Source organism: Dipodomys spectabilis, unplaced genomic scaffold (assembly GCF_019054845.1).
Source record: "Dipodomys spectabilis isolate Male_0828 unplaced genomic scaffold, ASM1905484v1 ptg000019l, whole genome shotgun sequence".
NCBI lineage: Eukaryota > Metazoa > Chordata > Mammalia > Rodentia > Heteromyidae > Dipodomys > Dipodomys spectabilis.
In genome coordinates this window covers 12,411,112-12,435,635 of record NW_024870696.1, presented here as the reverse complement: position 1 = coordinate 12,435,635, position 24,524 = coordinate 12,411,112, and the positions used below count along the sequence as shown (strand labels likewise).

Genomic DNA, 24,524 nt, shown 5'->3' with positions numbered 1-24,524 from the left:
TCCAGGCTAGCACTCTTACCACTTGAGTCACAGCATAAGTGGAGTAATTATTTTTTTTTGGGGGGGGGGCTCCAGTCGTGGGGCCTGAACTCTGGGCCTGGGCACTGTCCCTCAGCTCTTCAGCTCAAGGCTAGCATTCTACCACTTGAGCCACAGCGCCACTTCCAACTTTTTTCTTTTTGCTTATGTGGTGCTGAAAAATTGAACCCAGGGACTCATGCATGCAAGGTAAGCGCTCTACCACTGAGCCACCTTCCCAACCCCTGGAGTAATTATTTATTATTTTTTTATTTTTTTTGAGTAATTATTTACTACCTAAACTACAGAAGAAAAATTCTCATCAGTTTGTTTGTTGTTGTTGTTTTGTGTGCCGTCCTGTGGTTCAGACCCAGAGCCTGGATGCTGTTCCTGAGCTTTTTGTTGTTGTTGTTGCTCAAAACTAGCACCCTATCACTTGAGCCACAGCTCCACTAATGACTGTTTGTTTGTTTTATTGGAGATAAGTGTCTCAAGGACTTTCCTGCCTGGGCTGGTTCAAACCACGATCCTCAGATTTCAGCCTCCTGAGTAGCTACAATTACAGGCATGTCCACCTATGCCCAACTTCATTAATTTTCTTTTTTTGGGAGTGGTAGGCGCTGGTCATAGGGCTCAAACTCAAGGTGTAGGCTCTGTCTCTGAGCTCTTTGGCTCAAGGCTGGTGTTCTACCACTTTGAGCCACGGTGCCACTTCTAGTTTTCTAATAGTTAATTGTAGATAACAGTCTCATGGACTTAATTGACCAGACTGGCTTTGAACTGTAATCCTCAGATCTCAGCCTTCTCCTGGCTCATCAAATTTTTTTTTTTTTTTGGATCTGGTCATGGGGCCTGAACTCTGGGCCTGGGCGCTGTCCCTCAGCTCTTCAGCTCAAGGCTAGCACTCTACCACTTGCCACAGCGCCACTTCCGGCTTTTTTCTTTTTGCTTATGTGGTGCTGAGGAATCGAACCCAGGGCTTCAGGCATGCAAGGCAAGCGCTCTACCACTGAGCCACCTTCCCAGCCCTCATCAAATTATTTTTTAACCACAATCTGAAGCTTATAGCAGCTAGATGTGAAACTGCATGGAGACTACAGATCTTCTGTCAGGGCATGAAAAAAGGCCCTTTTTCCCAAGTGGCTTTTCTGAGAGAAATCCCCATCACTGTTGCTGTCATTGCTTCCCTTTCTTGGTACATAACACAGAAGGAAAGTTCTTCTCTTTATTTGCAAAGACAAGCAATATAACTGGAATGGTAGGGCCAACATATCAGAAATCACATCAAAATCAGGTAGAAGTTATGTATGCTCATGGCAAAAATAACTACTTTGCTATTTCTGAACTTTTGAGCAGACAAGTATACAAGAAGAAACTGTCCCAGCCTAGGGGAGGTTGAAGATGGTTGGTTCTGGGAGCCTGGTCACTGGTCATAGTTAAAAAGACAACAAGCAAGGGCTGGGAACGTGGCTCAGTGGTAGAGTGCTTGCCTTGCATGTAAGAGGCCCTGGGTTCGATTCCTCAGCACCACATAAGCAGAAAAAGTTGGAAATGGCCCTGTAACTCAAGTGGTAGAGCTTGAGCTGAAGAGCTGAGGGCCAGCTCCCAGGCCCAGAGTTCAGGTCCCATGACCGACAAATAAAAAAATAAATAAATAGAAAACAAGCCATGAATTCTGATTCCCAAATGCCAGGTGCTTTCTGAGTGGAAAGAGGCTTGTTTGTATAGATTTCCATAGGGAAGCAATGACATGTGAGAGAGAAAACGCAATTTATTTCTTGCTGCATATTTGCTCAGAAGGAAAAGTGCCTTTTTGTTGTTGAGACTGAGTTTTGTTATGTTGTCCAATCTAGTCTCAAACTCCAAGGCTCAAGTACTCCTTCAAATAGCCTCCTGAGTATATCCAGGACTATAGGGATGTGCCATGGTACCTAGTGAGCTAAGAACAGTGAGTCATTTTCCTTTTCTAATATAGACATTGTATTGCTTGGGGCAAGTGTGCTAGCTTTTAGGATCTGTTTCTTCACCTGAAAAAAAAATAGAGATATAGTTCTCTCTTAGTTGTCTAGATTAAACTGGAACTTATAGATAAAAATGCCTGTAATACTAGCTACGAAGGAGGCTGAGATTTGATGATCACAGCTCGAAGCCAGCCCAGGCAAGAAAGTCCATGTGATGCTGATCTCCAATTAACCCCCAAAAAGCCAGAAACTGAGCTGTGGCTCTGTTTTTTGCTACCCTTGAGCAAAAATGCTTAGGAATAGTGCCTAGCACCTTGGCCCTGAATTCAGGCCCCAGGACTAGCCAACAAAAAAAAAAAAAAAAACAGTGAGAGGGAAGAGAAAAGGAAGGGCAGGAGTGTTGTCCTAATTATTCTTCCAGACCCAAGTGCTTGACAATTCCTTTCCACCTCAATACTTGGAATTTTTCAGCCCCTCCTCTAAACCTCCATGTGCCTAATTCATGTACACGCTATCAGTTAACACATAGTGAAACTTCATAACGTCATATAAAATGTGGTGTCAGCTGATAGGAAGACAGAGATGGGAGAGTAGTCACATGACCACTCCTTTGCCTTTCTGGCCTTTACTGAGGTCCCTTGCTCTGTCAAGTACAGCCAGGCAGTGTATGAGTGGGCATGAGCACCGTAAGAGAGCCTGCTCTGGTGGCAGGCTTACATCTTCACTGATGCATACCTTTTCCTGAGTGGCAGGCTCAGCTCCCTTTATAGCTTTCCCCTGAGCACACTGTGGAGTGTTTGTCACTGCGTTTTTTGCTTTCTTGCTTACCCTTTAATCTCCTAGTCAGCTGTTTTTTATTCTCTTCTTCCCTTTGATAAATACCCTTTGATATCTGTTTCTTAGATGTATCAGAGTTTTCATCTTATTTTTATTATTGTAGAAATTCAATAAGATGAAAAGCACATTAATAAGGCTAAAAATTAGGATTCTCTGTACAAATGGCAGCCTGGGTACTTTGTGTCCTAGACAATGTTACCATGGTTGCTGCCCGGTTTTCTTTTGGATTCTCACTCTCCTTTGCCCATCCTCCCCTGCTGCATTTTAACTCAAGACAGGCCACTAAATACATCTTGTAAGTCAGTTTTAGATTTTGAACTCAACGTGACCTTAAAGGACAGTGCTCTTAGCATCTACCTCAGGTATTAGATCCTGGCAAGGTTAGTGAGGTGCAGAAAGGCAGCTAGCACTGGATCTTACCAAAATGCAGATTGTGCCAGGATAGGACCATGGGTAGACTGGGATTATGCATATCTGACAGACTTGCCAGATACCCATGCTGCTCTTTTCAAAATGTTTGGCTCTCACTCTGAGAGACAGAGTGACAGCAAAGCTCCTTTCCAACTCTTAATCCTCTTCAGTTTAAAACTAGCAAATACAGATGGATTTAAGTCTTCATTTGTTGTCACAAATGTTAAGTGCTAAAAGTTGTTATAGTCTTAAGATTGAATTTTCCTAGCTGAATTTTCCACCAAGTTCAAGAATGTTAAGTTCTTGCCTGGTGCTAGTGGCTCCCACATGTCATCCTAGCTACTCAGGAGGCTGAGATCTGAGGATCACAATTCAAAGCCAGCCTGGGCAGGAAAGTCGATGAGACACTTATCTCCACTTAACCTCCAGAAAATGGGAAGTAGAGCTGTGGTTCAAAGTGGTGGAGAGCTAGCCTTGCGCAAAAGAGCTCAAGGATAGCTTCCAGGCCCTGAGTTCAAGTACCATGACTCACCCCCCCAAAAAAGTTCTCATTTCTCCAACCACACCTACCTATCTCTTTCCCAAAGAAAGAACATATATGACTAGCAAATTTCTTTTTAAAGCATTATTTGTAGTGAAGTTTAAATGTAAATGTAAAACCTCTTTTGAATAGTTTTCTTCTCATGTAAATGAGGCGCATGTGGCTGGGTTGTTCTGTTACCAAGATCAGAGGAACAAAAACACAAAACAAAAGCATTTTGGGGGGGCGGGGGGGAGGTCCGGTTGTGAGGCTGAACTCTGGGCTTGGGTGCTGTCCCTCAGATCTTCAGCTCAAGGCTAGCGCTCTACCACTTGAGCCACAGCGCCACTTCCGGCTTTTTTTCTTTTTGCTTATGTGGTGCTGAGGAATGGAAGCCAGGGCCTCAGGCATGCAAGGCAAGTGCTCTACCACTGAGCCACCTTCCCAGCCCAACAAAAGCATTTATTCAGAGCACCCTAGATCACAAAACAGATTTTTTTTTTCCGGTCATGGGGCCTGAACTCTGGGCCTGGACACTGTCCCTCAGCAATTTAGCTCAAGGCTAGTGCTCTACCACATGAGCCACACCTCCACTTCTGGCTCTTTCTGCTTATGTGGTGCTGAGGAATCAAACCTAGGGCCTCATGCATGCAAGGCAAGCACTCTATCACTGAGCCACCTTCCCAGCCCCACAAAGTGGATTTTTAATAACTATTAATAAGCATATAGCTGGTCACCAGTGGCTCATGTCTGTAATCTTAGCTATTCAGGAGGCTGAGACCTGAGGCTTATGGTTTAAAGACAGCTTGGACAGCAAAGCCTATGAGACTCTTCTTCTGGTCTGTCACAGGGCCTTGAACTCTCCGCTTGGGTGCTGTCCCTGCACTCTTCAGCTCAAGGCAAGCACTCTCCCACTTGAGCCTTAGCACCACTTCTGGTTTTCTGGTGGTTTATTGGAGATAAGAATCTCACGGACTTTCCTGCCTGGGCTGGCTTTGAACTTTAATCTCAGCCTCCTGAGTAGCTAGGATTACAGGTGTGAGCCACTAGTACCCGGGTATGAGACTCTTATCTCCAGTAAACCACCAAAAGGCTGAAAGCAGAGCTATGGCTCAAGTGATAAGAGCACTAGCCTTGAACAGTAAAAGCTCAGAGACAGCACCCAGGCCCTGAGTTCAAGCCTCACTATTTCCCCCACTCCCCACGAGAGAGAACACATCCTATAGGCCTGGGAATTGGTTGAATTAATGCTCTTTTTCATATCTTTTAGAGAAATCAACTTTTCTGTAATTGGCCAATACGTGGACTACCTTGTGAAAGAGCAGGGAGTGAAGAACGTTTTTGGTAAGTCATCTTGAGATTCCTCTGTCTCTAAGCACCATCTTTGAAAGGTAGATCTTACCTGCTTTCTGACCAGTGTATCATATTGCAGATCTCGATGGAGCCATGATAGGCTAACTAAAAGCTGTGCATTTATATATTTCCCAGTGTTAAATCAATCGTGCCCCTCCAAGGGATCATTTCATTTGGTGGTGTGCTGGTATTTTTTTCATCATTTACAGATGACAAATCTATGCCTCAGATACAGCCTTTTTGTTAGGTCACTTGACCAAGAAGTGTTGAATAACAGTGAAACCTTCTTATGTAACAACTCTCCTTAGCACTCTTCAGAATGGGCTCCAGTCTGTCCCCATCTGCGCTTTTTCAAATTGTGAATGAAAGAAATACTCTAAATGCAGAGCACAAGGAAATCATAGGGCAAGCATTTTGCCCATTCATTTCAAAAATGGTAAAAAAAAAAAAAATGAATTTTTTCTTAATTTAAAAATCAGGCCACATATAGTGGCACATGCTTATAACCCCTTCACTTGAGTAGTCACAAGGTCAAGACCAGCCTGTGCTATATAATCAAGTTCTAAACAGCTTGGGCTGTATATTAAGACTGTAGATCAAAAAACAAAATCAGATCTTGAGGATTTTAAGCCTAAGAACAATATCTACTAGTGGATGAACTAGCCTTTGTGTGGGATTAGGAACACGCTACTCCTTGAGTGGGTTTTTCTTCCAAGGAAACACAGCTGTGAACTCACTTAAATTATCTGGTGTTTCTGACTTCATGTTTTCTTCTGTAAACAAGAATGATTTCTGTTTTGCTGAATTGCTGTGGAGAGGGGGTTGGTGACTGACTGCTGGGTGCCTGACCTCTTCTGCTGACAGCTCAAACACCTCCCCTTCTCTGAGCCTACAAAAGTAAATGAGTGGTACAAAATAAAATCCTTCTCAGGCAGGGATTTAGGGCACTGCACCTCGAGAGAGTTGGAGTTGGAGAGCAAACACCATTGGCCAGTCCCACTGACTGACTGATTCTTGGTTTGAAACAGTGAATGGCACAACAGGAGAAGGCCTGTCCCTGAGCATGTCTGAACGTCGCCTGGTTGCAGAGGAGTGGGTGACGCAAGGGAGGAACAAGTGAGTGGCTCTGCAGAGATGAAATGCACTGTGTCATCAAGAGTGGGAAGATGAGCCAAGGCCCTGAGGCTCCCAGCACCGTGTAACGAAAAGGGGGAAGCCCATTTGCCACGCACCCCTGCTCCCATCTGGAAATGGGAAACCCTCTTATCCATGTACAGGATCCATTTCTTCAGGATTCTGGTACTAGGCTGACCCCTGAGATAAGTCTCTGCCCTCAGGCTGTTGTGCAAGTAATGGGGAATCAGATGTTGATGCCTGTTCTGATAAATGGGTAAACATGGAGAAAGTGATGATAGTTACTGATTTAGGTGGAAGCAAAAGATCTGAGGTAAGCCGGGCACCAGTGGTTCACACTTGTAATCCTAACTACTCAGGAGGCTAAGATCTGAGTATCTCAGTTCAAAGCCAGCCCAGGCAGGAAAATCCTTGAGACTCTTATCTACAATTAACCACCAGAAAACCAAAGTGGCGCTGTGGCTCAAGCCGTGGAGCACTCACCTTGAGCTGAAGAGTGCAGGGACAGCGCCCAAGCCCAGAGTCAAGCCCTACGACTGACAAAAAAAAATAATAATAAAAGATCCCCAAGAAGGCCTGGGTTTTACCTTGACAGTCTCTGTTTCAGGCCACAGGGGATTTACATTAGATTTGGCGGGGGGAGAAGAGGGGGTCAGTTGTGGGGCTTGAACTCTGGGCTTGGGCTTAGGCGCTGTTCCTGTGCTCTTCATCTCAAGGCAAGTGTTCTACTGCTTGAGCCACAGTGCCATTTCTGTTTTTTCTGGTGTTTAATTGGAGATAAGAGTCTCACGGACTTTTCTGCCCAGGCTGGCTTTGAACCAAGATCCTCAGATCTCAACCTCCTGAGTCGCTAGGATTACAGGCATGAGCCACCAGCGCCCGGCTCCTTAGGGATCTTTAAATGGCTTCCAAGCATGTTAAATACTCTAAAATCATATGCCAAGCCTGTCCCAAAGCATTTCCAAGTGATCCATCAGCTTTCAGTTAGTTTTTGGTCAGGTGTTCAGTCCAAACAGATTAAAAACCTGGGGCAATGTATGAAAAGAGGAGGCTAAGAATAAACATCTCAGCTTTCCCACTTCCTGCATAGTCAGCTCATTCTTTCACCTCTTCTCAATAAGAATCATCAGTCTCCTCTAGGTTCCCCGTGCCCCGCAGCTTTTAAAACCAATAGAAAATGTTTTAAAGGAAGGGTGAAGTCTTTGGCACCATAAAAATTGTAGAGAATTTCTGAACAGGAGTCTCTATAGTCTTTAGAGAAGATAACATATAATGAGATTATTCCACTCGTTTAAGACCCAGTCTTAAACTTCTTAAGCCTGTATGTCTCTTTCTCTCTTTCTCTGGTAGTACTGGGGTTGAAATCAGGACCTCTTGCTTGGTGCTATACTACTTGAGCCACACCTCCAGCCAGCCCTTTATTGTACTGTTTTGTTTTTGTTTTTTTGAGCTAGAAGCTTCTCCCTTTCTGCATATGCTCGCTTGGGCTACGTTCAGTTCCTTGTGCTTCCTCAAGTCACCAAGAGAATATAACAGATGTATGCTGCCCCACCCACCATTGGCTGAGATGGAGTCTTGAGAACTTCTTTTCCCCAAAACTGGCCTTGAACCATGATCCTACCATTGTTTCTGCTTCCCAAATAGCTAGGGCTATAGGCTTGAGCCACTGTGCCCAACTAAACTTCTCTCTCTCTCTTTCTCTCTCTTTGCCAGTCCTGCAGCTTGAACTCAGGATCTGGCACTGTCCCTGAGCTTCTATTACTCAAGACTAGCACTCTACCACTTGAGCCACAGCACCACTTCAGCTTTTTCTGTTTATGTGGTACTGAGTAATCAACCCCAGGGCTTCATGCGTGCTAGGCAAGCACTCTATAACTAAGCCACATTCCCAGCCTCCAGCTAAGCTTCTCTTAACTTATTCTTTCTACCTCAGTTTGTTGTGATTAAGTATGGGGGAGCAATCCTAAACCTATTATTACCTTCAAGAGGATAGAAAAGACCACTGTTTTTGCTAGACTAAGGTCTGGAGTATTTATACAGAATACCTCCTGGAAGCTGATCTCATGTTCCTTACACCTGCCTATTTGAACCTGCTAATGCCCTTTTGCTCACATTTCTAATATAATGAAGCTCTTGATTAGAAAAAAGTTCTATTTCTAAGCTTTCTGAGAGAAGTGTGTATAACTTTGGATAGGAGATTCTATTATTCTATTCTGATAGAATCCTGGCTGGGGAACAAAAATTCTCTTTCCACATAACCATTGAATGAATACATGACATTAAACGCACTGCCAGCTTATAATTCCCCAAGCACTTCTCTTCAGGTAGTCACAGTCAACAGCAGCAGCAAAATGGAGACGTTTCATAAAGTGAGAAGAAAGAGACAATTTAATTTTAATTTTCTAATTCAAGCCAGATATGTTTATGCATAATACCACTGTATCTTTTTAGTGTTTGCACTTACAATACAATGTCTTGATTTTTTTGTTATTTGTATATTAAATATTTTTATTTGGCAAAATATTATCATATTCTCTTTAATTGATTCATTTAAGATCAAAAATCACAGCAAAACTTAATAATCTTGAGATGAATAAGGCATCAGTTAACTGCTTAAACAAGCACAGACAAGGCTGGTGCTGCCTTCCAATGTCCTCTAAACTTTAGACAACTTACAATGCTTCTCTTTTGCAGGTTGGACCAGGTGGTGATTCACGTAGGGGCACTGAGCTTGAAGGAGTCACAAGAACTGGTATGTAGACCCATCTGAGAGCCATGACTCAGGGGACCTCCATTTTTCTGCTGAAATTAGTATTGTCATGGATATATTTGGTATGTAGGCAATGCTGACTAGAGGAGGTGTGGGACCTCAGGAAATCACCATTGACAAGCAGAAAGCAAAGTGGTGACCCCTGCAGATCAGGAGACCTTCCCCCAAGATGCAGCTGAGTTTGTAGATAAAGAGCAGAATTTGAGCCAACTTCTGTTTTCTTTCTGAGGTAGAAAGCAAAAGCGCTCTGCTGGACAGAAGGGATTGGAAGTAAGGGAAAGAAGTCATTGGTAATTGCTGCCTTAAAGCAGGGGAAGAAAGTTGAATTACAGCAGAATTGTTCGATGAAGCTACAAACCAATTGTTTTTTCTAGTTTTTTGTTTTTTTTTTTCCGCCAGTCATGGGGCCTGAACTCTGGGCCTGGGCACTGTCCCTCAGCTCTTCAGCTCAAGGCTAGCGCTCTACCACTGGAGCCACAGCGCCACTTCCAGCTTTTTTGCTTATGTGGTGCTGAGGAATCGAACCCAGGGCCTCATGCATGCAAGGCAAGCACTCTATCACTGAGCCACCTTCCCAGCCCCTGTTTTTTCTAGTTTTTAGTTAGAAATTTATCATCCCACCACTTGGCACCAAATTGGTAAACTTTCTCTAGATACACTGTACCTAGAACATAGGAGCAAGCACACAAATAATTAGATTACTCTAGGTTTAGGAATTGATTAGCAGGTTAGGTGGAGCAAAAGGCAAAGGCAGAAACAGTTAAAAGCCACTGGTTTTAAAGAAAAAATAAATGGGTACTGTAGTGTGGTCTTTCTTCTTCTACAGGCCCGACATGCTGCAGAAATAGGAGCCGATGGCATTGCTGTCATTGCACCTTTCTTTCTCAAGCCATGGAGCAAAGGTAAGAGCTGGCTCCAAGTGCACAGTGCCTCACACTGCCTGCTTCTTGCTTCCATTGAAAATATTGATGTTGGGGCTGGGAAGGTGGCTCAGTGGTAGAGCGTTTGCCTTGCATGCATGAGGCCCTGGGTTCGATTCCTCAGCACCACATAAGCAAAAAGAAAAAAAGCTGGAAGTGGTACTGTGGCTCAAGTGGTAGAGCTCTAGCCTTGAGCTGAAGAGCTGAGGGACAGCGCCCAGGCCCAGAGTTCAGGCCCCACGACCAGACTCCCCCCCAAAAAAAGAAAATATTAATGTTCAATTCATAAAGGACTAAGCTAGAGGCATGAAGGTTTTAAGACAGAGTGCATCCCTGGAATATTTGCTCTCCTAGATCCATAACAGAGATTGCATTAAATTAGCACTTCAATTCTTTTTGCCAGGTAATCTAACTGGATCATCTATGCAATTCAGATTGCCAGGTGCCTGTATTTGGGTCAGGTGTAGACTCCTGGTCTAATCAGTTACGTAGAGTTTCTGGGCCACATGTCAAAGGATGGAACTATGTTTCTTTAAAAAGAGAAATATATGATGATCATTTTGAAATTCCATGTCCTCTTTTTTTTTTTTTTCTTTTGTGCTAGTACTGGAGCTTGAACTCTGGAACTAAGCAATCTCCCTTAGCTTTTCTGCTCAAGGCTAGCAGTCTACCACTTGAGCCAAACCTCCACTTGTAGCTTTCTGTCTGTATACATAGTTAAAGCCTTTGCCAAGTGAATTTTTGCTTGAAATCATATTGCCTTCTGTTGATAGGAAATATTTAATGTAGGTAAGTGAAATATTGCTAATTTGGACATTTATAATGAAGACTTTAGCAATATTTTTCATATGGTTTTACAAATATTTTTCATGTGGTTTACAAACTTTTACATGAACAGTTTTTCTAAAATGCTTTTATTTTTTTGGTCAAGACCAGGACTCATACTCAGTACCTGATACTTTTGCACAGGCTAGTGCTCTACCAACTAAGCTCCAACCCTACTAAAACTTTTTTTTTCTTTTTTGTCCCGGGGCTTGAATTCAGAGTGTGGGCACTGTTTCTGAGCTTCTCATGCTCAACACTAGCGCTCTATCACTTGAGCCACAGTGCCACTTCTGGCCTTTTCTGAATAGTTTATTGGAGATGAGTCTCACAGACTTTCCTGCCCCAGCTGGCTTCAAACTGCAATCTTCAAATCTCAGCCTTCTGAGTAGGTAAGATGGCAGGCGTAGGGCTGGGAAGGTGGCTCAGCAGTAGAGTGCTTGCCTCACATGCATGAGGCCCTGGGTTCGATTCCTTAGCACCACATAAACATAAAAGGCTGGAAGTGGCACTGTGGCTCAAGTGGTGGAGCACTAGCCTTGAACTGAAGAGCTGAGGAACAGCGCCTAGGCCCAGCATTCAAGCCCCATGACTGACAAAAATAAATAAATAAATAAATAAAGATTGCAGGCATGAGCCTCTGGTGCCCAGCCTGCTAAAACTTTGTTTAAAAAGATCTTCAGGGATGGGAGTGTGGCTTGGTGTTAGAGTGTTTGCCTATCATGCATGAAACCCTAGGTTCAGTTCCTCAGTACCATGTAAACAGAAAAGGCTGGCAGTGGCATATGGCTCAAGAGGAAGAGTCCTAGCCTTGAGAGCCTTTTAGTGCATGATTTGTGTGTGTGTGTGTGTGTGTGTGTGTGTGTATATGTGTGTTTGTTGTTGTTGTTGTCATTGTTGTTGTTGGGATCAAACCCAGGACCTTGAGCAGACTAACTATGCACTTAACAATGACATATACCCCCACCAACAATTTTTAATAGTCTGCTACAGTAGGAAAATATTCACCTTATATAGATGTCTATAGCAAGAAAACCTCGTCTTCAAATGAAATGACTTTCAAAGACATTGTAGTGGCCATATGAGGGATGATAAGAGTGGTTACACTTTATTGGATGGTTTTCTTTTTTTAAGGAAAGCCACTATTTTATACACCTGGTCACACCATGACTTTTCCTTTTGTTCTTTCAGATGTCCTGGTTAATTTCCTAAAGGAGGTGGCTGCCAGTGCCCCTGAATTGCCATTTTATTACTATCATATTCCTGCCTTGACAGGGGTAAAGAGTAAGTGTTGCTTCTTCTAGTATTTGTTTCCAATTCTCATATTTCATATCTGTTTCACTAAGCAATCCCCACTCCATTTCACACTATCCCACAAACACACACCATGACAGACGCACACCATGACAGACGAGTTGGATTCTAGGCTCTTCTAGCAAACACCTGGCGTCCTTAGCTTCCATATGGGACTGCAAACCCCTTAGAAGCTGGGCTGTGTCTACTTTGCAGCTATGGAATTCTCAGTGTCTCTCACATAGGAAGTTACTGTGATCTCTTCTGACTCCTACATTCAGTAGGAGATATTTACAATTAGATGGCATTTCTTTCTTTCTTCCTTTATTTATTTATTGGTGATGCTAGGTAGCAAACCAAAAGCCTTATATATGCTAGACAAGTTCTCTGGCCCTAAGCTATATCCCCAGCCCAAGACTGTGCTTTATAAATTATCTGAGGAAAAAAAGGCTTTCTTACTGTCACATGTTTCATAAAACATTTCATCTCTGGTCACCAAAATCAAGATGTTGGATTGTGGTGGGGAAGGGATTTCTCTCTGCCAGCAACCAATTATATATTGGAAACTTGATTGTACAGTAATGCAACGCCATTGTGACACTATCTACCGGAAGACACCAGACCCGCCAGGTGAAGGCTTCAGTCCCCTGAGTCTGTACCCCTTCCACTGCTAGTCTCAAGTCCCGGCTTGGGACCTCCACTCTGACCAATGGCAAGTTGGGGTTTTCACAATCCCTTCCTCAGGTTTGATTAATTCACTAGAGCAGCTCATTGAACTCAGGGAAACACTTTACCGACTACTCCATTTTACTACCAAGTACACAGAAGAAGAGATGCATAGGTAGATGAGAAGGAATGTTGGGGCTTCCATGTTCTCTCTGGGTGTACCATGCGTTCAGCAACCAGAAACCTGAACCCTGTCCTTTAGAAGTTTTTTATTTTTATCTATTTGTCTATTTATTGTGCCAGTACTGAGACTTGAACTCAGAACCTAGGTACTATCCCTGAGATTTCTTCCTCAAAGCTAACACTCTGCCACTTGAGCCACAGTTCCAATTCCAGCCTTTTCTTTTTAATGCTTAATTGGAGATAAGAGTCTTACAGACTTTTTTGCTTGTGCTGGCTTTGAACCACAATTCTCAGATTTCAGCCTCCTAAATAGCTAGGATTACCAGTGTGGGCCACCAGTGCCTGGCTTAAGGGCTTGGATTTTGTTGTTGTTGTTGTTGTTGCTTCTTTTGTTTTTTGTTTTGTTTTTGGTCAGTCATTTGGCTTGAACTCAGAGCCTGGTTGCTTTCCCTGAGCTCTTTTGTTCAAGGCTAGTGCTTGCTCTACCAATTTGAGCCACAACTGCCCTTCAATTTTCTGGTGGTTAACTGGAAATAAGAGTCTCATGAACTTTTCTATCCAGGCTGGCTTTAAACTGCAAGTCTCAGATCTCAGCTTCCTGAGTAGCTAGGATTACAGGTGTGAGTTACTAGTGCCCGCCTCCTCTAGGGTTTTTGTGGGTTTGGGGTGGAGGAGAGTTGTTTTTGTTTTTATTATTTTTTTTTCTTTTTTTTTTTTTTTAAATTTAATTTAATTTTATTTGTGAACATACTGTACAGAGGAGTTACAGTTACATGGGCAGGATAATACGTACATTTCTTACCAAGCATTGCAGCCTCCTCCTTTGTTTATCCTTCACATCCCTTCCCAGCCTCCCCCCTCCCCCCCTTGTTTTTATTATTTTTGTTCGTTGTGGGGCTTGAACTCTGGGCCTGGACACTGTTCCTCATCTCTTCAGCTCAAGGTTAGCACTCTACCACTTGAGCTACAGCACCACTTCCAGTTTTCTGGTGATTTATTGGAGATAAGAGTCTCATGGAGAGCTGGGAAAGTGGCTCAGTGGTAGAATACTTGCCTTGCATGCATTAGGCTCTGGGTTCCATTCCTCAGCACCACATAAGCAGAACAAAATCCGAAAGTGGCGCTGTGGCTCAAGACGTAGAGTGCTAGCCTTTAGCTGAATTGCTGAGGGACAGCGTCAGCCCAGTGTTCAGGCTCCACAATCAGCAAAAAAAAAAAAAAAAAGGAGTTTCATGGATTTTCCTGCCCAGGCTGGCTTTGAATCTCGGTCCTCAGATCTCAGCCTCCTGAGTAGGTAGGATTATAGGCATGAGCTACCTGCTCCTGACTTCCTTCAGGGTTTAGAAAAACTTCATTGTATAGGCATCACAAATACCATCTAACATTTCCATTCCTCAAGGAATGGCAAGTTTAAGGTTATCATTTGACATGTACTTAGGGGCTACTACTGAAGGGCAGGAGATTATTCCATTGTCAGTCAATTCTGTTTGTTTGTTTGTTTTGGGGGTCCGGTTGTGGGGCCTGAACTCTGGGCCTGGGCGCTGTCCCTCAGCTCTTTAGCTCAAGGCTAGCACTCTACCACTTGAGCCACACCGCCACTTCCAGCTTTTTTCTTTTTGCTTATGTGGTGCTGAGGAATCGAGCCCAGGGCCTCAGGCATGCAAGGCAAGCGCTCTACCACTGAGCCACCTTCCCAGCCCCCTGGCAGTCAATTCTGGCAGACAGCGGCTATGGCAGCTCAGTGCTGATTCCAGGGTACATGTTTTCTGCTGCTGTGTGGGTTAATGAAGCATCCCGTTTTGAACAGTTCGTGCTGAGGAGTTGTTGGATGGGATTCAGGATAAGATCCCCACCTTCCAAGGGCTGAAATTCAGTGACACCGATCTCTTGGACTTCGGGCAGTGTGTTGATCAGAATCAGCAGCGACAGTTTGCTTTGCTCTTTGGGGTGGATGAGGTAAGTCACCCCATAGTGTTGTTCAGGTCTTTCCCTCCAGAGCAATTCATGGAGCTTTTTATATGATGGCATAAGAGTGAATGCTTTTTGTCTATTTCATATTAGCAACTGTTGAGTGGTCTGGTGATGGGAGCAACAGGAGCCGTGGGCAGGTAAGCATGACTCCTCTTTCCCAGGAAATACAAACTGAAATCTTCCATAAAGGCACCCAGTATATGTCTTGCATGTAGATCCTTTCTTCTAGAAGTGACCTGTTAGTCCTACATCCATTCAGTGGAAGAAAATTAAGTAGGACTTAGCAATGAACTATAAACTCAGTTGTTGTTATGTAGAAGTATCCATTGCAGGCATTGGTGAGACAGGTGAGCACGGTAAGTTGAGATATGCACAGAAGCTGTAACTCTACAGGACCTGCTCTTGGCTCTGCAGAGCCCTGTGATCTGTGTGTTAAGGATGGACCCATGCTGGCTTTGTCAGAAATTTGGCTACAATAACAGAAATCCATGCAAAGGGGGCTGGGAAGGTGGTTCAGTGGTAGAGCGCATGCCTTGCATGCCCAAGGCCCTGGGTTCGATTCCTCAGCACCACATAAGCAAAAAGAAAAAAGCCAGAAGTGGTGCTGTGGCTCAAGTGGTAGAGCGCTAGCCTTGAGCTGAAGAGCTGAGGGACAGCGCCCAGACCCAGAGTTCAGGCCCCATGACCAGACCCCAAAAAACAAACAAACAAAAGAAATCCATGCAAAGTAGCTTATGTAAAAGACAGTACATTATAAAATACCAGAAAATGGAGCCAAGTGCCAGTGGCTTGTGCCTTTAATCATAACTACTCAGAATGCTGAGCTCTGAGAACTGCAGTTCAAAGCCAGCCCAGATAGACAAGTACAAGACTTATTTCCAATTGACCACCAAAAAGCTGGAACTAGACAGCAGTTGTGAGTGAAAAAGCTTAGCAAGAAGCCAGGCACTGGTGGCTCACGCCTATAATCCTAGCTACTCAGGAGGTTGAGATCTGAGAATCACGTTTCAAAGCCAGCCAGGGCAGGGAAGTCTGTGAGACTTTTATCTTCAATAAATGACTCAGAAAAAGCCTGAAGTGGCACTGTAGCTCAAGTGGTAGAGCATTGAGCTTGAGTCCTTGAGCCCAAAGAGGCTCAGAGACAGTGCCCAGGCCCTGAGTTTTAGCCCCAGGACCAGCAAAAAAAAAAACTTAGGGACAGCTCAAGACCCGAAGTTGAAGCTACGGTACAGCACAAAATAAATAAAACAGCATAAAACCCAAGAGGAAGAATACAAACTGACTACATAGAGGATAAATGCCAGGACCAACAAAGGACCAGCCAAGGCAAGTCATCCTCCACCTGCTCTTCCAGGAACTCTCTGTCTCTGTCTCTGTCTTTCTCTTTCTCTCTTACTCTACCTCTTTCCCTCTCTCTTCTCTTTCCCTTTCCTGATCCTGGGGCTTGAACTCAGGATCTAGGCACTGTGCCTGAGCTTTTTTTTGTTCAAGGCTAGGGCTCTACCACTTGAACCACAGCTCCACTTTCAGTTTGTTTGTTTCTTAATTCGATTTCCTGCCCCAGCTGGGTCTGAACTGCAATCCTCAGATCATAGTCTCTTGAGTAGCTAGGATTACAAGCATGAAGGCTGTATATGTCCTTTGTGGTTTTTAGATAGCAGAAAGTTGTGTAAGGCTGGACCTTTCCCATTGAGTTATTGAACCTGTAATATTTACTGTTGTCTTGTAGTACCTATAACTACCTGGGAAAAAAGACAAACCAGATGTTGGAGGCTTTTGAAAGGAAGGACTTCTCTTCAGCACTGAACTATCAGGTAAACCTTGTCTTCTCTTCACATAAATCCAGCCTTTTTCCTTCCCACCTTGAGGGTCCTTCCTCCCCTCTTTCATCAGCATTCCTACCACATCTTCCTTCATTAATCTGCTTCTAGTTGCCTTTTCTTAGTGTTTCTTACTTTATCTTCTTTAGAATGGGACCTGTCCTCATTATCTGTGTCCCCTATGGGTTCCACACAGGAATGACTAGAAAGGATCTTAATTATCTACCTGTAGGGGCTGGGAAGGTGGCTCAGTGGTAGAGCGCTTGCCTTGCATGCATGAGGCCCTGGGTTCGATTCCTCTGCACCACATAAGCAAAAAGAAAAAAGCTGGAAGTGGCGCTGTGGCTCAAGGGGTAGAGCTCTAGCCTTGAGCTGAAGAGCTGAGGGACAGCGCCCAGGCCCAGAGTTCAGACCCCACAACCGGACCCAAAAAAAAATTATCTACTTGTAATCCTAGGTATGGGAGGCAGAGGTTAAGAGTATTGAAATCTGAGGCTGGCCTCAACAAAAAGAGTAAGACCTTATATGAAAAATAACCAAAGCATGGCCAGGTACTGGTGGCTCTTGCCTATAATTCTAGCTACTCAGGAGGCTGAGATCTGAGGATTGCGGTTCAAAGCCAGCCCGGGCAGGAAAAAAATCCGTGAGCTGCTTATCTCCAATAAACCACCAGAAAACCGGAAGTGGTGCTGTGGCTCAAGTGGTAGAATGCTAGCCTTGAGCTAAAGAGTTGAAAGACAGCGCCCAGGGGCTGGGAAGGTAGCTCAGCGGTAGAGTGCATGCCTTGCAAACATGAGGCCCTGGCTTCGATTCCTCAGCACCACATAAACAGAAAACGCCGGAAGTGGCACTGTGGCTCCAGTGGTAGAGCTCTAGCCTTGAGCTGAAGAGCTGAGGACAGCACCCAGACCCAGAGTTCTGAGTTCAATCCCTAGTACATAAAAAAAGAAAAGTAAAATGCAATTTTACTTTTGAGAGGTAGGACTCATTTTTTTACATCACCTTGTTCATGGGGGTCAATGCTTTATTGACTTGATACTTATGAATCAGAGGGGGGGGCGAGGAGTGGAACACAGGCCTCCAGACAGCTTTGTTACTGCACAACAGAGGCTCTATGCTAAGGGTAGCATAATGGAGCTGCTGGTTCTAGCTATGGGAGAGGCTTTGGACCCTCCAATGCCTTTGTACACCACAGCATCCTCTGAGTTCAGACCCTCACCACGCAAGATAGGGCAGTAACCCAGGTTCTTCGGCCCCTGCCAGTCTAAGAATAAAAAGGTGCCTAACCTTACTCCCTCCCCTTTTTGGGGGGATGCTAAGATAGATCAGGGAAAGGGGAGATGTCCTATTTATAGAGGTCCCTGAGTGCCGGCGCTGGTGGCTCAAGCCTGTAATCCTAGCTACTCAGGAGGCTGAGATCTGAAGATTGCAGTTCAAAGCTAGCCCGGGCAGGAAACTCCATGAGACTCTTATCTCCAATAAACCACTTGAAAACCGGAAGTGGCACTGTGGCTCTAGCGGTAGAGCACTTGCCTTGAGCTAAAGAGCTGAGGGACAGCGCCCAGGCCCAGAGTTCAAGCCCCACGTCCAACAACAACAACAAAAATAGAAGTCCTTGGGCATCCTGGATCCAAGTGGAGGAAAACAAAGTTAGGGACAGCAATAGGAGTCCCAGCAAAGAAGAGCTAAGGTTATTGCTTTCCCTCTATTTTCTATTTTGGCTGAGCAAAAAACCTGAGCATGTTTATTGTATTAGGCCCACAATAGCCGATGCAGACTGAGGTCATACGGTAAGGAGATGCGGGGTACAGCCAGGCTCCCCATGCAGGAATGCACCAGTATCTGGGAGTCATAAGGAGGAATAAATCCTTGTAGTCACAGGGCTATAGCCTTCATCGAAGAGAAGGGACAGGTCAGAGGTGGGTTCCAGAGTAACCTAGGTCACAAAGGGCAGAATAAAACAATGGCATCTTCAATTTACAATCCCAGCTCCTCTGGGCTTTTCTGGGCTTTTCTTTTTCCCCACTGCCCAGCAGCTCTAGTCAACAGCACCATCTCCTGGGAAGGCAGAGCACCAACTCTAGTAGCTTATCGCCTAGCGTGTAATGTAGTAGAAGCTCCAGGAAACACCACTGGCCAGAATGTGTTCAGGTTCCACATTAAAACTCTTTATGATTTTTGTTATTAAAGAAGTAAGTGCTCTGAAATCTTATCATATGAATTCATAGGTAATGTAAAAAAAAAAACCTAGTACAACAGTATCACTCAATTCTTTGAACATTTTTTGAGTCATATGCCAAAAATCATAGAATGTTTGATCTTTGATTTCAGCTTTCAACCCAAGGAGCAATGTTGAACGCAAATAATTGAGAACTGAGGGGTGGGGGGTTGTTTGTTGTTTGTTTGTTTTGCTGATCCTGGAGCTTGAAATCAGGGCCTGGGCTCTGTCCCTGAGCCTCTTAGTACTCATTACTAACACTTTACCATTTGAGTAACAGTGCCACTTCCAGCTTTTTCTGAGTAGTTTGTTGGCGATAAGTCTCCTGGATTGCCCCAGCTGGCTCAGCCTCCTGAGTAGTGAGGATTACAGGCGTGAGCCTGGCTTGATTTGTTTTCTTCTTTTCTTTTATTGTTATTATAGAGGTAGTATACAGAGAAGTTAGAGTTACATAAGTCTGGTAAAGAGTGCATTTCTTTTTGGACAGTGTTAGCCCTTCCCTTACTCCCAGTTTTTCCCTCTCATTCCCACCCACAAGTTGTATTGTTCATTTCAATGTCGTGTCTAGTGAGTACCACTGCTGCATTTGTGAGAACTCTGATTTTCAAGTGGACTTGCTATCCATTAATTAGAGGAATCATTCTTATCTATCTCTCCCTTTATCAATATAAACTGTGTGTGACGGAATCCAAGGTCTCACCCATGCTAGATGACCAAGTGAGCAAACATCCCCAGCCCTGTTTACCCCAGTTTGAAAGGCTAGCACTCTACTACTTGAGCCACAGCTTTTTTGGTAGGTAATTACAGATAAAAGCCTTTCCTGCCTAGGCTAGCTTCAAATCATGATCCTCAGATCTCAGCCTCTTGAATAGCTAGGATTACAGATGTGAGCCACCTGCTCCAAGCTTTACTTGATTGTTTTTCCCCATTCTAATAAACCTTCAGAAAACCAAGGTATTAACTGAAAATGTCTCATAGTTTTTTAATTTGACTGCTAAATTAGATAAACTGTTTTTTCAATTGGGTAAGATTGACTACAGATTTCTTAATTCCTTTCTAGTTTTGCATCCAGAGATTTATCAACTTTGTAATCAAACTAGGTAAGTGCCACATCTGATTCCTGCTTTGCTGATGGCCAGGTGTAAAGGAAATGGAATTCCAGCCTTTAGAGAAAGAAGTGTATTCAACAATAACATTTTTTGTGTGGGGGAGGGGTTAGAGGTGGTTGCTGTGGCTTGAACTCAGGGCCTGGGCACTAGCTCAAGCTCTTTGCTCAAGGATAAGACTCTACCACTTAAGCTACAGCTTCACTGCCACCTATTTGCTAGTTAATTGGAGATATATGAGTCTCATGGACTTTCCTGCCCAGGATGGCTTTGAATTTTGATCCTCAGTTCTCACCCACCTGAAAAGGTAGAATTACAAGCATGTGCCACTGGCACCCAGCAAGAACATCTCTAAGTGCTATGTTGCAGGCAGAGTTTCTCTCTCTCTCTCTCTCTCTCTCTCTCTCTCTCTCTCTCTCTTTCTTTCCTTTTTCTTTTTTTCTTTTTTTTTTTTTTTAATGTAGGTTTGGGGGCTTGCACTAAGGGCCTGGGTGCTGTCCCTGAGTTTTTGTGCTCAAGGCTAACACTTTACCACTTTGAACCACAGCTCCACTTCTGGTTTTCTGGTGGTTAATCAGAGATAGGAGTATCACAGACTTTCCTGCCCAAGCTGGCTTTGAACTGTGATCCTTAAATCTCAGCTTCCTAAGTAGCTAAAATTACAGGCGTGAGCCACCAGTGTCCAGCCCAGAGTTCTGTTTCTAATACTAACCCTAAGGGGCAACTGTATGACACGTAAGCTAGGCTGAAAGATCTTTACCAATCTTGTTTAAATCTCTGTCCTCCATTTTAGCTTTCAGCTTCCCCCCACAGCCACCCCCCATTCCCTGTTCTTTCTCCTTTTGTGTTAGCATTCCCTCCCTGGATTTGTTTCTGCTCATTGAAATTCTACCACTGAACTGTGATTTTGACCGAACTATTTCAAGGAAAATACTTTGAATATACATCTTACTAAATTGTGAATGACTGACAGCTCTCCCAAGAGTATGAAAGTTTATTAACACAAGTATTCTTAAGATAGATAGAGGTTTGGATAATATGACAGGAAATCTGGGGGGAAATACAGTGAATTAAGTAGAAAAACTTCTCCAGAATGTCCTATTCCACAATGAATGAGAAATTCTACCTATCATTCACTCTGTTTCTTTCTTTTTTTTTTTTTTGTGGGGGTCCGGTCGTGGGGCCTGAACTCTAGGCCTGGGCACTGTCCCTCAGCTCTTCAGATCAAGGCTAGCACTCTACCACTTGAGCACCACTTCCGGCTTTTTTCTTTTTGCTTATGTGGTGCTGAGGAATCGAACCCAGGGCCTCAAGCATGCAAGGCAAACGCTCTACCACTGAGCTACCTTCCCAGCCCCATTCACTCTGTTTCTACAACAGATAGGTCTTTGGGCCAAGTGAACCTGGGTCAAGTTTAGGAAAAGTTGCCAACTCCCATTAAAGGCCTTTCTGCCTCATCCTGAGTACTACTAAAGCATCTATCATGTTTCTTGCTCCTTATTCCAGCAGAACTCTAAACTAGCTCTCTCAATCCTTCCAGATAGTATTTCCATCTGTGAAAATCTCCTTAGATGTGAATCTTGTCATCTCTGCATTTCCCAGCTCTCATGCTGCCTTTTCCTCCTGTGCTTTGTACAGTAGATCCATGGTGACCACAGGTATATGTTTCCACAGAAAAAACTGAATGCTCAACATGGTTACACTTCAGGATTCTAAAATTTACTTTTAGGGGTGGGAAGTTGGCTCAGTGGTAGAGCGCTTGCCTTGCATGCTTGAAGCCCTGGGTTCGATTCCTCAGCACCACATAAGCAAAAAAAGAAAAAAGAAAGAAAGTAAAATTCACTTTTACCTATACCATATATAGAGAAGATGTGAGAATTCATACCTTGAAATTGCATGGAGTAGACTCAATGTCTGTCCTCAAAATTACTGCTCTATATATGAATACTGCTCACCAGAAACTAGATCTTATTTGATGTTTGTTTTTTATTTTTTATTTTTCTTTTTGCTGGTCCTGAGGCTTGAATTCTAGGCCTGGGCTCTGTCCCTGAGCTTCTCTTGCTCAAGGCTAGCTAGCACTCTACCCCTTGAGCCACATTACCACTTCCACTTTTTCTGAGTAGTTTATTGGAGATCAAAGTCTCACAGGACTTTCCTGCCTGGGCTGGCTTTGAACCTTGATCCTCAGCCTCCTGAGTAACTAGGATTACAGGCACAAGCCACCAGCGCCCAGCTTTCATGCTTTTTTATTTCAAATACCTAGATGCTTCATTCACTTTACCTCAAACACCTTCCAACATCAATTAAAGACATACAGCCTTTCAACAAACATAAAATTTTCGGGGCTGGGAAGGTGGCTCAGTGGTAGAGTGCTTGCCTTGCATGCCTGAAGCCCTGGGTTCAATTCCTCAGCACCACATAAGCAGAAAAAGCCCGAAGTGGTGCTATAGCTCAAGTAGTCGAGCACTAGCCTTAAGCTGAAGAGCTGAGGGATAGCGCCCAGGCTCAGAGTTCATGCCCATGACTGACAAAAAAAAAAATACTAAAATTTTCATAATATCAATTAAACACCTTACACACCGTTGGTAGGATTGCCATTAACTTTTATCTTGCTTTGGGGGCATATGACCTTTGTTGCCATATGACCTATTATTCTTTGAGATGTTTGCAGGGAAATAAAGTTTTCTCACTTGTTTTTCCTGTTTAGGATTTGGAGTGTCACAGACTAAAGCCATCATGAGTCTAGTCTCTGGAATTCCAATGGGCCCACCCCGGCTTCCACTGCAGAAGGCCACCAGGGAGTTCACTGATCATGCTGAAGCTAAACTGAAGAGCCTGGATTTCCTTTCGTTCACTGGTTTAAAGGATGGAAACTTGGAAGCTTGCAGCTAGTGTCTCTCTGTCCATGAACATGAGAATATTGAGGCCTAATTACTGTGGAAAGCATATTCTTTACTCAGGGACTTTTTAGATGAACTAAACCTCTTATCCGATGAAATCTCACATCAGTCAATAAGTTTTTAAATCTCTGTTTTGAGCCTAACATATTTTATATTGTGAATAGGAGGGGGAAATCTCTAAAAGGAGTCAGGAGCCCTAAGTCATTCATTTTACAAAATTTTGGAGAGAATTTTCAGTTTGTATGGCTAAAAGGGAATCCAGGAGAAAACTGTAATTAATTTAGTTTCATCTGCCTTTGGGAGCTCCCATTATCTTGATGACTAATTCTTATTATTTTAAAGTTCTCTAATTTTAAACTACTCTCACATAGTTTGGTTTTAATAGATATTCATTTGGCATCTAGGAACACTCTGAGCTGTTGCAGTTCGGCAAGCAGTTTAATACTAAATTCAAAATGGTCCAACTCTACATACCATCTCACTTGGCTCCTGAGCTGTCTTCATCACCACTGCACAGCTCTGCTTTCAGAATAAGTTTGTACTGTTTACCCTCCAATGACTGGGCCAGGTGAGAACTTGCTTCAGTTCCTCCAAAGGGACTTGTCGGGTGATGCTATGGTTCAGAGGTAGTTTGTTGCCCCAAGGATTCATCTGTGGAAAACTTAGTTCTCAGTGTGATGATACAGAAGATGATAGAGCCTTTAAGAGATGGGACCTGCTAAGAGGTGCTTAAGTCATGAGGACAGCCCTTCAGATGTACTGCTGCTCTCCTTCAGGAGTTTTCTAAGACTAAGTTGTTCAAACAGCTTGAGTTGACTCATCAGTTTTCACTGACTTTCTGACTGGGATGCGATCTCTCCACTCACCTATGTTCCTGCCACATGACACCATCCACTATGAAGTTTCACCGGAGCCCAGCAGAAAATGGTGCCATACCACTGAAGCTCTAGAACTATGAGCTAAATAAACCTCTTTTCTTTATAAAGGTACTTGGCCTTGGGTATTTTGTGATAGTGGTAAAACACTAAACTTAGACTAGGGTGAAGGTCACCGGTGGCTCATGCCTGTAATCCTAGCTACAAAGGAGGCTGAGATCCGAGGATAACAGTTCAAAGCCAGCCTGGGTAGGAAGGGCTGTAAAACTCTTATCTCCAACAAACCACCAGAAAACAAGAAGTAGGGCTGTGGCTCAAGTGGTAGACTGCTAGCCTTGAGCTGAAGAGCTAAGGGACAGGCCTAGAGTTCAAGCCCATAACTGACCAAAAAAATAAAAAAATTCTCTCAATGTGTTTCAGAGTCAGACCAGAAAAACATTTGAAGCCTAGCCAGGTGGCTGTAGCTCACACCTGAAATCCTAGCTACTCAGGAGGCTGGGATCTGAGGATCAAGTTTCAAAGCCAGCCCAGCCATAAAATTCCCTGAGACTCTTTTTTTTTTTTTTTTTGTCAGTTGGGGGCCTGAACTCTGGGACTGGGTACTGTCCCTCAGCTCTTCAGCTCAAGACTAGCACCCTACCACTTGAGCCACAGCACCACTTACAGCTTTTTCTGCTTATGTGGTGCTAAGGAATTGAAACCAGGGCCTCATGCATGCCAGACAACCATTCTACCACTGAGCCACC

General features: G+C 43.9%; 1 protein-coding gene across 3 annotated transcripts in view; it reads left to right on the top strand.

Moving 5' to 3' along the window:
* Positions 1–23,892, top strand: part of Npl (N-acetylneuraminate pyruvate lyase) — a 48,493-nt gene extending 24,601 nt beyond the window's left edge. For all 3 annotated transcript variants that reach the window (XM_042674342.1, XM_042674343.1, XM_042674341.1), the window contains exons 3-12: positions 5,018–5,091; positions 6,129–6,216; positions 8,929–8,986; positions 9,831–9,906; positions 11,938–12,030; positions 14,696–14,844; positions 14,950–14,996; positions 16,589–16,673; positions 19,958–19,997; positions 22,711–23,892. In XM_042674342.1, the coding sequence (XP_042530276.1) occupies positions 5,018–5,091; positions 6,129–6,216; positions 8,929–8,986; positions 9,831–9,906; positions 11,938–12,030; positions 14,696–14,844; positions 14,950–14,996; positions 16,589–16,673; positions 19,958–19,997; positions 22,711–22,895 (895 nt within the window). In that variant the 3' untranslated portion in view covers positions 22,896–23,892. The remainder of the gene's footprint in view (positions 1–5,017; positions 5,092–6,128; positions 6,217–8,928; positions 8,987–9,830; positions 9,907–11,937; positions 12,031–14,695; positions 14,845–14,949; positions 14,997–16,588; positions 16,674–19,957; positions 19,998–22,710) is intronic.
* The last annotated feature ends 632 nt before the right edge of the window (positions 23,893–24,524 follow it).